The 17,678-nt window shown below is 47.8% G+C and overlaps 1 protein-coding gene across 1 annotated transcript in view; it reads left to right on the top strand.

The window, feature by feature from the left end:
* Window positions 1–17,678, top strand: part of grin2ba (glutamate receptor, ionotropic, N-methyl D-aspartate 2B-a) — a gene marked incomplete at both ends in the record, with an annotated part of 93,321 nt that overhangs the window by 65,656 nt on the left and 9,987 nt on the right. Inside the window, 8 exons of the mRNA XM_079178419.1 lie at window positions 4,011–4,125; window positions 7,443–7,651; window positions 8,058–8,229; window positions 12,292–12,445; window positions 13,123–13,248; window positions 15,814–16,043; window positions 16,202–16,362; window positions 16,799–16,986. Of these exons, the coding sequence (XP_079034545.1) occupies window positions 4,011–4,125; window positions 7,443–7,651; window positions 8,058–8,229; window positions 12,292–12,445; window positions 13,123–13,248; window positions 15,814–16,043; window positions 16,202–16,362; window positions 16,799–16,986 (1,355 nt within the window). The remainder of the gene's footprint in view (window positions 1–4,010; window positions 4,126–7,442; window positions 7,652–8,057; window positions 8,230–12,291; window positions 12,446–13,122; window positions 13,249–15,813; window positions 16,044–16,201; window positions 16,363–16,798; window positions 16,987–17,678) is intronic.

The following is a 17,678-nucleotide window of genomic DNA, read 5'->3' as shown; positions in this document are numbered from 1 at the left end:
CCACCCCCTGATTCCCTCTTCTGCCGGCTACTATAATACCGGCTTCTTATGAGTTAAGAATCCTCAAGTGTTTTTTACCAACTATTTCCAAGGGTTGTCATTTTAAATGAATTTCATAATACTTTTAATTAAGTGCTGTCTATCATTTGTCGACAATAAATCAGAGCTCCTCAGTCCTTCTCCCTCCGGCCTCGTCGTCCCTGCGCTCTCTTCCCTTTTAGCACGATTTATTACTCTGTTTACACGCTCAGGTCCCATGTCTGAGTACACACACACACACACCACTACATGCATACATGCGCAAACAACACGCACAACAATTTCACACCTCCCCTCACATTCACACTGTGTACCCCAAGTGTACAGGCAGCAAAGCTACAGTATTTCTATTTTTTTTGTCGGGCCGTATGGGGCATGTTATCATTCTCCATATAAATTCCTCCTCTACAAACCCAATAAGTACATTGCACCACAGTAATTGCTGAGGAGTGTAACTCATGACTAATTCACGTCAGGGTTAATTTATTAAAACTGACTTATCAATATTTCACGCAACTCCTCCATTATTCACACCGGAGCATGCGCTAAAACGTATCTGTGTCAGGCCATGGAGTTAGCATGGCGACTGTGTGTGTGTGTGTGTGTGTGTGTGTGTGTGTGTGTGTGTGCGTGTACCTGGCACTAAGTTGTTCTGATTTACAATGGCAAAAAAAATGACATCAAAGTGTCTGCATAAGGAGACGAGGCAGTTTATGAAGCGGATATTGTTACTGTTGAGTCAGTGTCACCAGGTGGAGACAGCTGCTGTTTGAATATCAACTCACCCGCCGTACAGTGCGGCTGAGATGTGCTCTCCTCGATCACCGACTGGTTCGACAGGATATCTAAACACGCGGGGGTTTAGTGCGGGGGTGGATGTGTGCATACTAGCATTCTTAGCGTGCACGTTACTTAACGCCATCTCGTGACACATACTGTAGGAACCGATGGCAGGGGGGGGGGGAATCAGTCACCCGGCACCCGCTTCCAGATGCTGATGTGCTGCGCGCACTGTTTTTTTTTAGCGTGTGCATGTGTGATTGGGGGGGGGGGGTCAGAGGAGGTGACGGAGAGCGGATGTGGTCACACGGGTGGGACACAAAGTGGCCTCCTGTAAGTCCCGGTGTGACGGGAGAGGAGAGCGTTGCAGTCTCATAGTAATATGTCCCACCATCCCCTCCCTCTTTGAATCCCACCTCTCTCTCTCGCTCTCTCTCTCTTTCATTCCCACCCTCTGCGAGATTACCGTTCCCATAGTAACCCACCAGATTGGCTTGGAAGTCACAGCGGTTGTGGGTGCCATGGCAACACACATATGCTTGCGTTTCGCTCGGTTACTGCCGTCAACGTGCGCACACGCACACACACACACACACACACACGCACGCGCTCGCGCGCGCGCGGAGACGCACACAAAGGCCCCACGTTGTTGCTCGTAACAATAGCTTGCTTGGTAAAGATTAAAGGGGGCGCAGCGTCATGTCATTTTGTAAATGGCTGATGATTTATGCAGCAGATTCTGTGCACGCTGTGTCAGTGCCAAGGCTCTACTACAGGATGGGGCGGTTTAGCCGGACACATGGGGCCGCATGAGACGCCATGATGCTGGATGATTCTGCTCATCACGGCCCATCGAAAATATCAATATTTAACACAGGAAATGGAGTGAGGAAGCTTGGCATCTACATCAGTCACTCCATGTGCATAGGACCTGCATAGACACCTACGAGATACATTTATTCATAGAAACAATCATTTTAAAAAAAAACATTCCTGCGTGGCTTCCTCCAGGCTTTAGCCTCGTGTTCTGATCCGGGATCTGTTCCGGCTTCAAAGTCAAGACGGGGTTAAAGGTCGAACACGGTGATGTTTGAGTGCAGCAGTGAGGTGGTCGGGTAACGTTGAGGTGCCGCTGCAGTACGGTTGAGCTTGGTCGCGCCCTCCTGAAGAACACAATGGTGCGAGACAAACTGGTTCAGCTGGTGCCGGTGTGTCCTGATACTGGTCCCAGTCCGCTGCTGACAGACCCCATCAGCACACCAAGTCTCCAGACACACGCACCTTTTGTTTTTGTTATTTATATATTCATCTACATACATACATATATATATATACACACGTATATATATATATGTATGTTGTGCATGGTTTTGAGGCAGAGAGTTTCCATGGAAACAGTCAGAGAGAGCGAGAGAGGGGAGAAGAGAGGGAGTAAAGGGTGAGGAAGTGAAAGAGTTAAAGACAAAGTGTGTGTGGGTGTGTGTGTGTGTGTGTGTGTGTGTGTGTGGGTGGGTGTGGGATGACAGTGAAGTGATTTGAGTTCGCCTGACTTAAACATTCCTGTTCTCATATACACACACTTACACACTCCCACGCACATACACCATAATCACTGCAAGAGAATACAGTGTTGAGTGCTGTGTGTGTGTGTGTGTGTGTGCGTGTGTGTGTGTGTATGTTGTGTTTACTTGAAGGGAGGTGAAATGATTTCACCTGACAGAAACAATGCTGCTTTCTCTCCGTTTCTCTTTCTGCGCCAAACAGAACACACCGACTGAAGCAGACACACAGAGCCAGACACACACACACACACACACACACACACACACACACACACACACACACAGACACACAGTGATCTGACAAGCTGCTGTTGCCGTATCATATGGGCTAGTACTTGTTTGTTTCTTTTACGTTACATTTAATGCCAGACACAAGCTGCATATTGTCTCTCCAGAGCTTTTTTTATCTAGTCATCCATGCGTCCATGAGTACATAATAATAATGCATATTTCATTTTGAATGCTTTTGTTTGTATTTGCTGATTTAAAGTGCAATTTAAAAAAATATATATTTTAAAATGTTTATACAAAAGAAATAGTGGTGTCCCAGCAGTGATTTCATATTCAGTATTCTGGTGGCACTTGAGCTGCTCTGAGGACGGGATGATGAGGATGGAGGAGTTCAGTGTTTATTGTGTCAGCATCACTTCCTTGACAGGTTGGCAGGCAGACGTGCAGAAATCTCCATTCAGCCCAGGAAACGTGGGGTGGTTAGCTTAGCTTAGCACAAAGACTGGAGACGAGGGGAAACAGCTAGCCTGGCACTATCCAACGGGAACAAAATCCACCAACCAGCACCTCTAAAGCTCTCTAATTAACACATCATGCTTCTTTGACATTGTTGTTTCATAAAAACAACAATGGGTTGTGAACTATTTCTTGGCCGGGACAACTGACTTCCTCGGATTTCAGCTGGTTGCCTGGCAACTGCTCCCTGCCGTGAAAGAGCTCAGCACATAGCTCCCAGTAAACATGAGCGAGTACGTTTTACAAATCAAACAATCAAGGTATAACGTGTTAGCTGGTGAGCTTTAGAGGGGGGGGGGGGGGTTGTTGCAATTGGGCAGAGCCGTGCTAGCTGTGTGTCCCCCTGTTTCCAGCCTTTACGCTAAGCTAAGCTAACAGGCCGCTGGCTGTAGCTTCATATTCAATGGAGAGACATGTGGTATCAATCTGGTTCATCGAACTCACGAAGCAAACGGGCATATTTCCCATAATGACGTACGACTCCTTCAAAGTCACTTCAGCAAAGAGTGAACACATTGGACCTGGGATGATCGGAAAAGATTGCTTCTCCTCCGTCCCGTCTCAAAATGCTGTCTTTTGCTCAACTGCCTGTTTGCAGCTGATGACTAATGAACGTTCATCTGTCGACGAAAACCCTGCTTAGACGTCGGCCGATAGCCGTTTCCCGGCATATGATGGATTTGTGTCACGTCCGTGGGTTTGCCTGAAAAGATAAATGCTTAAAAGATAGATCGACATACCGTGAAACTTCAATCTTTGGGAAACTGCGTCATGATATCGACGCGCGGAGCAAATAAAACATGTGAGGAGCTTTTCTCAGGAAGCGATGTACGTCTCAATGAGTCTCTCTTGTCTCTCACTACTCGATGTTTCCCTCTACAGGTACCTGATGAATGTGACGTTCGAGGGGCGTAATCTGTCGTTCAGCGAGGACGGATACCAGATGCACCCCAAGCTGGTCATCATTCTGCTCAACAAGGAGAGGCAGTGGGAGAGGGTGAGAGAGACACAGGAGAGGAGAAGGAGCAAGTTGTGTGTGTGTGTGTGTGTGTGTGTGTGTGTGTGTGCATCTATGCTCAGCGGTGTCCTGTAAGTACTGTACCTGATCGGTCCACCAGTATCTGTCTGTCTATCTGCAGCCCTTATCATCTGATTTTCACTTTTTAAGCATTTTAAGCCTTAAGCTTTACAGGCGCCGCTCTGATTAGATGCTATCAACTCGGCGAAGGTGCCTTTGAGCAACACACGGCGCAGCACACGGGCCTCCAGAGTGATGATGGAGTAAGAATGCTGGTCTGTTCGTTTTTGAAAAGTTTGGGAAGCTAGTACAGGATCATTTGTGGAGTGTGCAGCATCATCATCGAGTGGTCAGATAGGAGAAGTAATATGTGCATGTTGTGCTGCACGTTGCTCATAGTACGTAGGCTTCCACTAAACATCATCTCGGTAATGGTTGGATTTGCTTACAGGGTAAATTTGCCACCTTTTAATGTCAATGGCCAATCAGTGCTGATGGAGCAATAAATTCCTCAGTGCACGCTTTATTGACCGAGAAAGCGGAGTCCTCCTCTTCGTGGAGCCGTGCCGGCAGTGCCTACATGTCCCAGGATGCATTGCGCACAAGTTACCGACGGCCAGTCAAAAACGTACTGTGGCCGAGTTGCGCCTGTACTATTGCAGATAATAAAGTAAAAACATGGAGGCTCTGTAGTTACAACCACATTGTCAGCAGCATCACATTACAGCTTCACTCCTTCACTGTTTTTACCTTTCACAATAAAAGCCCAACTTAAAAATACACTAAACATTTCGCAAAGAGAGACTCAACAGAACAGCTGATAACAGCCCAAAAATACTCACTCCATGGTCGTCTGGCCCGCTTGGCCCCGCTGGTCTCGGTTCCTGAAGCACACTTCTGTCCCAAGTGAGTAGGAAAACTTTCACGCATAGTAACGCACACACACACACACACACACACACACACAGGCTCTCTGGGGGTTCATTGGCGTCGGCGACAGCAGCCAACAGAAACTGCCCACGCTGACATTCGTTGCAGCAGGATGATGCTGTTTCTGTTGGCCATTTGAGTAAATACACCGCCAGTTGGTGTCGTCTGTCGGCAGCTCCGTTTTCTGGAGGGAATGCAGCCCGGGCCTCTCTCCGCTGCATGTCTTCGGCCGTATACGCTGTGGAAACCCTCGTCCATAGCATCCTCCGCACTCATATTTGGGGATGCCATGTTCGCTGTCGGACACGTACAGTAACTAGTTTGCAACACAAGTGAGGAGAACGATGAAGTCCCCCCCCCCCCCCCCCCCTACACGTCTTCATGTTTTTGTAGTCCAGTAGTCAAATGTCATTCAAGGATCCCCTGAATCTCGTTATACGCAGCTACAGGTGCTCGGTAATGCAGCGCTGAACAAACGAGACAAACGATCGCACAGATTCGTTCTGACACTTTATTACCTTGTTTTTCCCAAATGAAAATGAAAATGCACTTCCACGGGAACGACAGTTTACAGTCTATCCGTTACGCTCGCGTGGTGGTAGACGGTGAAGTTGGTCTGCGTGTCTGTAATTGAGGAATCCGTTTATCTGCGATTTAAAAGACTGTGGCGGTACCGGGCGGCTGGCTCATGTGTGTAAAAATACAAACATATGCACAGTCAGCTTTCTCTGAATATAAAGGTTTAACAACTCGACTGTACAGATGGAGAAACGGATTAGAGTGATGCATATTCTTTAAGTACAGGTGGAAGAGACGTCGGTCGTGCAGACGGGGCGACATTAATCCTGAGTCATACACCGAAACCAACACCCTCAAACGAACTTGATGCTCAGCGCCACCTGCAAAGTCACCAGCCTGCATCTGTGTTTCCTCACGCTCCCCCTCCATTGTGTCTGTGTCCTGCCGCCTGACTCCTTCGACTCTGCCTATTCTTTATTCTCAGTGTTTCTCTCTTTCTTCCGCCTCTCTAATCTATATTCTGTCCTCTGATCAGAGAACAAGGTGAATCGCTCCCCTCCTGTCTCCCCTCTCTCTTCTCTCTCTTTTCTCCCCTTGCAGTCTGCACCACCTCCTCTCTTCTCTCCCCCCCCCCCCCCCCCCCCCCCGCTCCCGCTCCCTCGCTCATGTTTAATTCTTAGCTTGACTTCCAGCTGAACCACTTTTTCTTGGATCCTAATGAGTTCCAGCTCCGACAACCGTGCCTACACTGCACCTTTTTGAAGTAGCGTGAAGACTCCGCGGCGTCCAGCTCCCAGCTTACTCCCCTCCGGACTGATTTTAACCCTCTTCTCTACCTCCCTCCCCTACTTTCTCTCCATCCCTGTCCGTCTCTTTCACGAGCTCCCGCTCGCTCTCTTTTCTTCCCGGTCCAGAAGGCTGCATTGTGCCCCAGAGATACACAGCCTTAACTTGTCCACTCCAGGCAGCCTTGGCAAATCTGTCTTCCCTGGAGTGATGCACGTGCGTGTGCACATTTGCATATTTAACGAGTGCGCAAACCAGACTTTACACTCTCGCGCCTCGGCTCCCTGTCCTGCCCTCTCTCCCATTGCCGTGTGTCCAATTAGCTGCCGATCCATATCCATTTCCACCCACATCTTTCTCTCCGTGACAGTGGCCGAGTGGGCCCTTCTAGGGGAAAGGGGCGCAAGCAGAGCCTCCAGGTATGGTTCCACGTGACGGGGGACATTTTTCTAACTGATGACGCCGATTCAGCGGAGTGAAGCCATAATGTGCTGCGGAGGTGCCCTCCACACCTGCAGCTGGACGCTCCTCTGCAGAAGAGCCAACACTTTGCGTCTGAAGGAGCTCCACCTCTCGGCTTTCTTTCTCAGCCACACTTGACTCTTTTCTCTCTGCAAATGTAGCCGTTTCCTCATTTTTCTCTTTTTATTCGTTTAATCTCTCCATCCAGTTCCCTCCCAAGCTTCCCGTCTTCATCTGAATTCCGCTCTTTCCCCCAGTTTCAGTCGTGTCCTTCCCGTTAACCTTTTCCTCATTCTCTATGCTGGGTGCCTTTTCCCTCCTCTCCTCTTTTGGGGTTTGTCTTCTCTGCTCTCTTCCCGCTAGCTTTCTACCCCCATGTATTCATTTGTTTGTTATTGTCATGAAATGCTCCTGTTCATTTGTTACCATACTGTTGTTTTATTGACAGATGGACTAATCACAAATAAACCCAGAAAACAGAAAATGAGGCAATAAAACCAACCCAAAAGAATGACATGCTTTTGAGTACTTAGCATCTAACTAAATACGAAATGAGATCTGAGCGTCTTATTTTGTTTTGCCGCGTATCTCTGCTGCAGGTGGGTAAATGGGAGAACGGTTCCCTGTCCATGAAGTACCACGTGTGGCCTCGCTATGAACTGTACGGGGGCGCGGCGACCAGGGAGGATGACCACATGTCCATCGTGACGCTGGAGGAGGCTCCGTTCGTCATCGTGGAAGACGTGGATCCGCTCAGCGGGACCTGCATGAGAAACACCATTCCCTGTCGGAAGCAGATCAAAACACTGTGAGACTTACAGCTCAGATACACCAGATATGTCAGAGAGGAACAAGAGTAAGGACACATTGTCGAAAAGAGATGCATTTCTGTTGAGTATTAGGTTATTGTGAAAATTAAACTTGGCACAATTAGATGGAGACTACCTGCTGCAGAAGTGACCGGAGTAGAAAGGGAAAAGGGAAAAATGGCTAAATGTTGCCGGCGAATGATGTTAATTTCCCGCGACAGCGTTACAGAGCCAGAGGTAGAATCACTTCACACTCCGTCGGTGTGGGAGCGACAGTGCCAGATCCACCAAATCACGAACCACAACTAGTAACTCATGCCAAGTCAGACAGAAGTACACGTTTTGATTGACTCGTTTTCCTGTCCGTCTGTCCCCCCCCCCCCCCCCGTTCGTCCGTCTTTGCAGCAATCAGACGAAGGATTCGGGGATCTACATAAAGCGCTGCTGTAAGGGATTCTGCATCGACATCCTGAAGAAGATCGCCAAGACGGTGAAGATCACCTTCGACCTCTACCTGGTCACCAACGGCAAACACGGCAAGAAGATCAACGGGACGTGGAACGGCATGGTGGGAGAGGTGAGGAGATAACTCGTGTGTGTCAGTCTTCCTACGTCTGTCTCTTACTTTTATTTTGGCGGCCCACTCTTGTCAGCAGCACTCAGATCTGAAAACCTGCTACATGTTCAGTCAGAGGCCTGCAGGACAAGTGAAGCCTCTCTGTGCTTGTCGCGGTCATGCACGTGTAAATGATATGACCGTCTCATTGGTGCAGTTTGTTGGCAAAGCGTGCAAATGGAGATTGCACCTAATTCACACTTTGCGCCACCCGTCTTATCATTATTAATGCTGCTGCCGTTTAGAAGTTGGTGTTAAGACGTTTGAGCCGTCAGAGCGAAGATGCAGAGAGACACATTTGGCAACGAGTCCAGGCCAGGAAAGGAGAACAAGCTTCAGGGTTTGGTGCGCCGAGCAGTCCGGCGTCAGTGCAGAAGTTGACATTTAAATGTGTTCAGCAACAATTTGGGAAAATAGGAAATTGAAATGACTCTCAACAAAAGCGGTACGGTAGAAAACACTGTGACCATTGCACACTAACGGCAACATACCATTCGGATCAGACACTTTTCTATCTGTCCATTAAAGTATTTAGCAATGTCTGCTACACATTTTCAGTTCCTCACGATTCCAGAAAAAACACCATACAGCATCATCTCAAATCATATTGACATATTGACACTTTACTACCGAGTCTTTAATTACATGACCAGTTTGTTCCTGAAAAGTTCCTTTCGAAGTATACAAATTTGATTTGGATTTGTTTTATATGTGTTTCCCATACTTCCACACAATAACTAACATATGGTTGTATAAGTGAACGGGACTTGTACAGTAATTCAATAGATCTTTGCTCTGATATCATCTCTATGGTTTATCGTCTATCATCACACCCGACATCTTATTGATTTCAGACTCCTTTTCAGTTTCAGCATCACTTAGCATAAGTTTGCTTTGTACGTTTGTTACACAATTACCAAAGAACATCTTTAATTCAGATAGTTTGTTGAAGTAAAAAGCTTTCAAAGTTTCAATTTCTTTTCCCAGTTGTACTTTGTCCAAAATCAAATTTGTATCATCTGCAAATCATTTCTTTTTTTTTTTTGACGTCTGGCAGCTGAAGTGCACATTTTACATTTAGATGGCTTTAACACCGCAAACAAGACAAAGCTGTGTGCTCATTGGTGTTTGAGATGAGGAAGAGGAAAAGGTCAAAGGGCAGACAGAGTTCCAGTCTGTGATACTCTTTTTTTGCTATATTTAGCTTCTCTTGGAGCTATCGGAAGGGTTCGTTTCCTCTCCGAAGTGTGTTTGCAAACCTCGAGTTATGTATGAGCTTTCCTTTTCCGGGTCAACCCTCAGCCCGACAGGCCGAACACTTACGTCGGATGGGCTAAGCCCCTCACCCGAGGGTGCGTGCTGTTCAGCCAGCTGCGACAGTTCACTTTGGTTCTCCAAACATTCCCTCATCGACATTGGTCCCGAGGTAAGGTCGCTGTCGGTTCTCGTGCTCAAACCCACAGCCCTGCTGTCTGCCTTTGGCTATTACTTCAGGAAGCAAACGGATCGATAGGAGCCCAAAGGTCGCAGGTTGACGACACGCTCGGTATCTCTTTGTGCGGACGCCGAAGTTTGAGCAACCTTCAGAAGTCACAGTCAAGGTGGCGTGTCTATTTCCAAACTTTTGCTCTTCAATTTACATTAAACTGACCCATTTCATCTGTTACATAAAGCCAGTTAAGTGTCTTTAGTGGGCACTGAGCTGGAAGTGTGGTCACCTGTAATAAACGCCATCCTCCGGACTAAAAGCGCCGTAATGTGCCGCCGCCTCCTCTCCTCCGCAGACGAATGGTTATTAGGAGGATGGATCATGCGCGCACACACACACACACACACACACACACACACACACACACACACACACACACACACACACACAGACACAGGCACAGACAAGGGACACTTATGCATGAACAATGACAAGAATAAAAGAACCCATGCGTGAATGCGGACACATGGACACAGACAGGCGCACACACCCAGACTGTTTCTATATGTGGACAGAGAGGACACACTCGTAATGTCACTGTATCTCTCCCCACACACACACACACACACACACACACACGCACACACACACCGTATATCTGCTGTATCTAACACAACTAACCCGTGTTCTTCTACAGTTGGAACGAGGCCAAAACTACAGTATATCTCTCACCCTTAATGGACCAGAGTCTGCGCTGATGCTGACACACACACACACACACACACACCCACACCCTCTAGGATGTGCCTATGCACACTCCTGGACACTCACAGAGATAACTGAGGGCCGTTGCATAACTTGCCACAGCTTGAAAAGAAAAGAAAAAGATCAAAAAAGGGAAGAATACAAATCAATGAAGGCTTTAAGATGGCCGACATTTTGTCATAACTCGATTCTGGCAGTCTGTGTCAGATTTCACGGGCTGCATTGACTTGTGCTGCCCCTAATACTCCTAATCTAAAATATTAGAGGCAATACACTTGATTACATGAGTTTGGCCTCGCCAGAACAGTCACATAAAGATACACACACACACACACACACACCAGCTGAGACACATACCCAAACGCAGATCCTCGCTCACTCATTCTCAATAACACCCACACGGGTCACTTTCATAACGCTGAGAGAACAAGTCGTAGGAGGGAGATGGAGAGAGCGAGAGAGAGAGAGAGAGAGAGAGAGAGGGGAAGTGAGTACACTGCTGGATGGACTCGCTCTCCTCCCCGGGGAGACATTCGCACATTCAGGCACCAACACACACACACACACACACACACAGTGAACATGCACATCCGTACTCGCCTGCTGACAGAACAAACAAGACTGAAAAAGTTACAAATGCACGCACGCTAGCAGACACAAACACTTTGAAAACTGCAGATAATGTGCAGAGTAGATGTGCGATATTCTTCGCCGCCTGTAAAGGTCCACTTCACAGGTGGAGAACAAAGGTTCACTCGCTTCTCTGTCTCTCTGTCTTTTTCCCCTTTATGACTCACTCATATGCACACACACACGCACACACACACACACACACACACACACGCGCGCGCACACTCCGAAAGCTGAAGCACACCACTGGAGCTTGGACTCGCACAGATGCAAACGCCTTATTAACTCCGTAAGACAGTCCCCTTTGTGCTGCAGGGCTGTACAGATTTGGGGTCTAAATATACGACCTAGTGCAGAGGTAGTGACGGGAGCGAGGCAGGTCGAAGGAGGAGAGGCATTGGGGCGGCTATTTCAAGCAGCCATGACCCACTGTGGTAACCCACTTCTTCTTCCTCCCCGGGTACGCGCATCACGCGTGTCCACTCCGAGCTGTTTGTTGTGTTTCATTGCTTCCCCTATAGCTCATTCTAATGCTTTTTTTAAAGAAAGATGTACTTTCCCCTCAAACCTGTCCGATCTGCTTTAATGTCCGTGTTTTAATGTTTTATTTCCTGCATTCCCCCCAAAATACTTTTTCGACAGCTTAACGGAGAGAGTGCCTGAATCCGCTGCATGCTTTATACACGTATATAACAGAGACAGCCGTGATAGCGCCGCTGGCTTTTCCCCTTTTACTCGGAATGAGCTTGCTGCCGAACCGCAAAAGCGGTCGGTTGAAAAACGGCTATTTCAGGGGAATGGATTCTGTCTTCATGATTGCTGAACATCAGCGTAAAAGCGATGCGTCTAGACAGAAGATATTGCTCTCGGGTTATAGGCGCTGACACTAAAACCTAATATTTATTGCTGATGTATTAAGATTGCTGAGGAGGCTCAGTCCCATTTACTCATTCGTCCAGAAGAAAGAAGAGCAGGACCAACAGAATGGACCAAGAAATGCACGGGACCGGGTAGAATGTCCGCCTTCAGACTCCCAGCACAGTCACCCTCAAATGAACTCATGGCTGTGATATCTTGATTTGGTTTTTTTGGAATGTTTTTCAAACGAGACATTTCTCCTCGGGGGGGGAAAAGTTTCACGACAGACGTTTGAATAATGGCCGCTCTTCGTCTTTGTGCTTGTCCACCTTCTCTACCAGGTGGTGTTGAAAAACGCCCACATGGCCGTCGGCTCCTTGACCATCAACGAGGAGAGGTCAGAGGTCATCGACTTTTCCGTCCCCTTCATCGAGACGGGCATCAGCGTCATGGTCTCCCGTAGCAATGGCACAGTTTCGCCCTCGGCCTTCTTAGGTGAGCGGCCGCAGCATCCGGCCCTGCTCACCAACAGCCTCCTCCTCCTCCTCCTCCTCCTCCTCCTCCTCCTCCTCCTCCTCCTCCTCCTCCTGGTGGAGGTTTACGCTCACAAACTGTACAGATTGTTTGACTCTTTTGGAATGAGTTTAGCCGAAGTTTGAGCATAATGTAATCTGTACATGACTTTGTCTGGTCACCTTTGGGCTCCATTTGTACACCTTTAGAACTTAAAGTGATTTGGTGGACACATGAGCCATGTTTGAATGTGTTTGTATGATGAGGAGGCAGACTGCAGTGCCCGATAATATGGCTAACTGTTTATGTATTCTCTCTTTCGCTCCCTGTCTCTTTGCCCTCTTATATTTCCCACTCCCACTCCATTTCTCTTACTCTTCCTTCCTCTTCTCAATCTGGCGCTCCACATTTGCATATCTCTCTTGCCCTCTCTCGCTTTTTTTCACTTCCTCTCTCTCTCTCTCTCTCACTCTCTCTCTCTGCCGCCCTCGCTCTTTTCTCCCTCTTCCTCCCTCTCCTGATGTCTCCCCCGTCTTCTGCCTTCCTACACACCTCCCCCCCCCCCCCCTCTCTTCTCTTGTCCTAATATCTGTCCTCCCTCCCTCCCTCGTCTCCCTTCATCTCTCCCTCTCCTCTCTTCCCTCCCTCCTGCCCTCCAGAGCCCTTCAGCGCGGATGTGTGGGTGATGATGTTCGTGATGCTGTTGCTGGTGTCAGCAATGGCTGTGTTTATATTCGAGTACTTCAGCCCTGTGGGCTACAACCGCTGTCTGGCTGACGGCAAAGGTGAGAGGCTCCAGCTCCACACACACACACACACACACACACACACACACACACACACACACACACAGACAGGTCTATGGTACCTGTTGGGGGAGGGTTGCACTTGTTTGAGGATATAGATGTAAATGGATGCAGATATTTTCTGGCCGCGCTGCCTCCTCCATCTCTCAGACCGCACCAGATGGGAGAGCACGCTCAGGTTGAATTTACCAGAGAAATGATGGCAACATGCGCTCAAAGTGACGTAATACTTTGGAATGAAAGCGAGAGTTTTCAGCACTCGCACAGTAATGCCGTCCAGATAACGTTTATCTACAAGACAACAAAGCGTCTTACCGTGAGTGTGTCTCAACACAAACTGTTCATGCTGAACATGAGCAGCCCAAGGCGCTATCTTTACGGTCATCAGATCAAGGTGCTGGTTCAATATTGAAAATGTCAACACTGATTTGAAGCACAAAGTACGTGAGTGATATATAATAATTATATATTTTTGTCCAGTGGTTCACAAATGAAGGATCTGGATGAAGGATAAGTGCATTTCATTGGTGACAGGGTTGCCTTTTGATATGCAGTGATGATGTTTGGTGAATCTGAAAATCTCACTTCTAACACACATGCCGTGTCAGATGCCTCTAATATTCTCATTTACTCCCTTTCTTGTGGCATCAAACTACCATTTGCACTGATAAGTTGATAGATGAAATGATGGAACTGGACGTTGGTGGCTCACACCCCCACCAGTACCAGCCCTCCCCGGTGTTCGGTTTGCTGTTGGCTTTAAGTTTCTGGCCTTTTGTCAGGTATCTGATTTTCTGAATAGCGTCTGACTAGCAGAATGTTAGGCGGCCAACATTAAAAAGTCCTGGATGTGAGATTATCACCAGCACATGAAAGCGGTGAAATTGTTTTTGGCAATAAAAACAGTCTGATGTTGGAATCCAAATCGAGTGTCCACCAAACTCCCAACATTCAACGAGGGAGTAAAACCGTGGAACGCTTTCATCTTTGCTGGTGAAGTCAGCGGTCGAGGATCCAAAGTATATGCGGAGAACATGGCGGCGTGCGATGAGTAATGCTGTAACTAGTCCTTTGCACCAAACGGGGGCGCACGGGGTCCGGCTCTGCAGGCTGATGCTTTCTCTCTGCAGTTGTGCAAAATTGTCTCGCGGTGCACAAAGACCGACGGAGACACAGACATGCACAAACAGACCGCGGTGCCCGCCTCCACATATAGACCAGCCTTCCTCGCTGACCCGATGACTTCGTTCTCCTCCTCCTCCTCCTCCTCCTCCTCCTCCTCCACGCTGCTCTCCTTTGATCCTTCACAGGTGTGTCTCACTGCCTGGGATCCAACACACCTCAAGTGCTGCTTCCTTCACACCGAACAAGGCTTTTGCATTCATTTCCATATTTCCCAAAAAAAAAATCACGTGTCAGCTCTTGACAGCTAGGGGCTAGTTTTGTGTTAGATCTCCCCCAGCCAAAAAAGATAAGAAACAAAAAAAAAATAATCAATGTCTTCCCACAGCTCTCTGATGTGGCTATATATAGACAATGGCTATCTTTTTCCTTCATTCTTCTCATCCTTCATCATGTTCTGGAGAAGATGCTCTCCTCCCTAAAGCGCTGTTCTCTTCTCTGTGTGCCTCCTTGTTTTTGTCTCTGTTTGTTGCGCGGTGGGAGTTTGGTATCACGAAGAGTGCAGATCGAAGTTTGGACTCAAAGGATTCGACGCAACAATGTATCAATGGCCTGACTGCAGATTTGTAAAGTCTCTGCCCGATTCATTTAAGCAACTTTCTTCACAAAACTTCACGGAGGAGATGTTTGGCACGATAAAGTCAGTTCGTCCGTGAACAAAAGCCCCACACAACAATACACACCCACGCGCTCGCGCGCACGCTCTCTCGTCCTCTCTCACGCGCTCACACATACCCACACAACGAATTATGAACCGACTGCTTATCGCAGCACAATGGCTGGAATGAACCGGTCTGCTGCCAGCTCACTGGTGAATTGGACCAACACAGTTCCCTAAATTATACAAGAAATACATGAATGTGTGACACATGTGTGATGTATGTTGTATAGAGCTCATATAAGTGATCGGACATAACACGTCTATAGCCATGCTAGCAGCTCTGTGGGGCTACTAAATGCTAAACGGTAACGTGGCAACATGCTCACAAAGACGGGCTGATGTTTAGCACGTGTTTAGCAAGTTAGCTAACTAGCATGCTAACTTGTTAGCACTGAAAGGTGCAGCTGAGGCTGATGGGAATGCCATTAGTTTTGCAGGTATTTGGTCATAAACGACAGTAATGGACAAATTGAACATTTGACGTGATTGTGACATGAAAAGTCGCGTGATCACCAAAGTTATTCAAATTCCAGTTCGTCCAACAGATTTGGACTGGTCCAGGAGTCAAATAAGACATTAGGTTTCATTCTACAGAGCAAAAGGCGCTGCTCGGCTGGAGACAGACCAGTGACAGCGGGACCGACTGTGTGACCCACGCACCGGTTTCAAAACCAAAGCTGATCCGTCCGTGTTTCTTTCAGAGCCTCACGGTCCATCCTTCACCATCGGTAAGGCCATCTGGCTGCTGTGGGGTCTGGTGTTTAACAACTCCGTGCCGGTGCAGAACCCCAAAGGCACCACCAGTAAGATCATGGTGTCGGTGTGGGCCTTCTTTGCTGTCATCTTCCTGGCCTCCTACACTGCCAACCTGGCCGCTTTCATGATCCAGGAGGAATATGTGGACCAGGTAACTGGTCTCTCAGACAAAAAGGTAAGATGGAAGGTTTTCAGTTTTTTTTCTTATTCTCACCTGCACCTTTTAACGTAATAAAGTCCACGCTTCACATGCCTCTCTCTCTCTCTCTCTCTCTCTCTCCCTCTCTCTCTCTCTCTCTCTCTCTCTGTCCGCGCTCCGTCCTCCGTGTTTAGTTCCAGAGTCCCAACGACTTCTCGCCTCCGTTTCGGTTCGGCACCGTCCCAAACGGGAGTACGGAGAGGAACATTAGGAACAACTATCCGGAGATGCACGGCTACATGACAAAGTTCCATCAGAAAAACGTCAACGAAGCTCTGGGGAGTCTCAAGGCCGGGTGAGAAACTAAAGTGTCTCATTTAGTTTCGTTGTAAAAAAAAAACAACAAATTTACAAAAAAAATTTCCTCGTGAAATGAGTTCAAAGGATCACGTTTATGTTTGAACAATGTATATTTGTGGGGCGAATAGTTCCAAAGCCAATCGATGCTGAAGTTCCCCGTTTCTGTCTCTCCTCCTAGTCTGCATGTGAGCATATTGTAGCTGAATAACTCCCCCTCCTTCATAAAGTGTGCTTTTTTCCGCCGGCCCGCGTGCCAGCTCCAGCCTTTGGCAAACCAAGTGGAAGTCTATTACACTTATCAGCAGCTTAGAGTTATTTAGCAGGTTAATTGGAATGGTGTAGCTGTGATGTCTGACTCCTAAGTGCTAATTAATTGTAACCTGTCTCTCTCTCACTCTCTTCTTTCTCCCTCTCTCTCTCTTTTTCATTAGCAAACTAGACGCTTTCATTTACGACGCGGCCGTACTCAACTACATGGCCGGCAGGGACGAGGGCTGCAAGCTGGTGACCATCGGCAGCGGCTACATCTTCGCCACCACGGGGTACGGCATCGCCATCCAGAAGGAGTCGATCTGGAAGCGGCACGTGGACCTGGCCATCCTGCAGCTCTTCGGAGACGGTGAGACGGCGGCGCGGCGCTTTTCCCTCCACTGTTTTATTCATAGATGGCGCACAGTTTAATGCTCTCGGCAGACAGAGAGTCTATCACGCATGCAGCTGTGTTGATGTGGCGAGTAGTAAATAACAACTCCAAAGATGCACGAAGTCAGTCACTGAGATAATGCAGCATTTTCCTCGGTGAGGAGCAGAACATAACTCCTCAAATGAAAAAGCCTTGAAGCGAACATCAAAGGAGACTCTTCCTATATTGTTGGCTTTGGCCGCTGTTATTCTCTTCTGTTATAATAATGTTTCACTCGACAACTTACACGGCAACATTGCTCGAACAAAGTCTGATGGGAAAAGAAACATTCAAAGTCCAAACCTGAAGAAATAGTACTTGTAATAAACATTTACGATTCCCAAATTTGCCCTCTCATGCACTTACTTTAAAATACACCTCCTAAGTGATTTCTGTGTCTGCGACCGTAATCGCGATGATTAATTGGCTCTGCAAGTCAAAAGTACACGTAGGTCCGCTCTCATATATATCAGGAACAGACAGAAAAGGTAAGGGAGCGCTGCCGGGAATGAATATAACTGGAGATTGAGCTCCACCGTGGGAGCGCGGTGCTTTATGATCCCGCTTGCCTTTTATGGGAGACTGTCCAAGCTCTCCGGGGCTTGTTCCTTTTGAAACGCTTCATTCCT

The sequence above is a fragment of the Pholis gunnellus genome (genome assembly GCF_910591455.1).
Source record: "Pholis gunnellus genome assembly, chromosome: 17".
NCBI lineage: Eukaryota > Metazoa > Chordata > Actinopteri > Perciformes > Pholidae > Pholis > Pholis gunnellus.
This window is presented reverse-complemented; position numbering and strand designations above follow the sequence as displayed.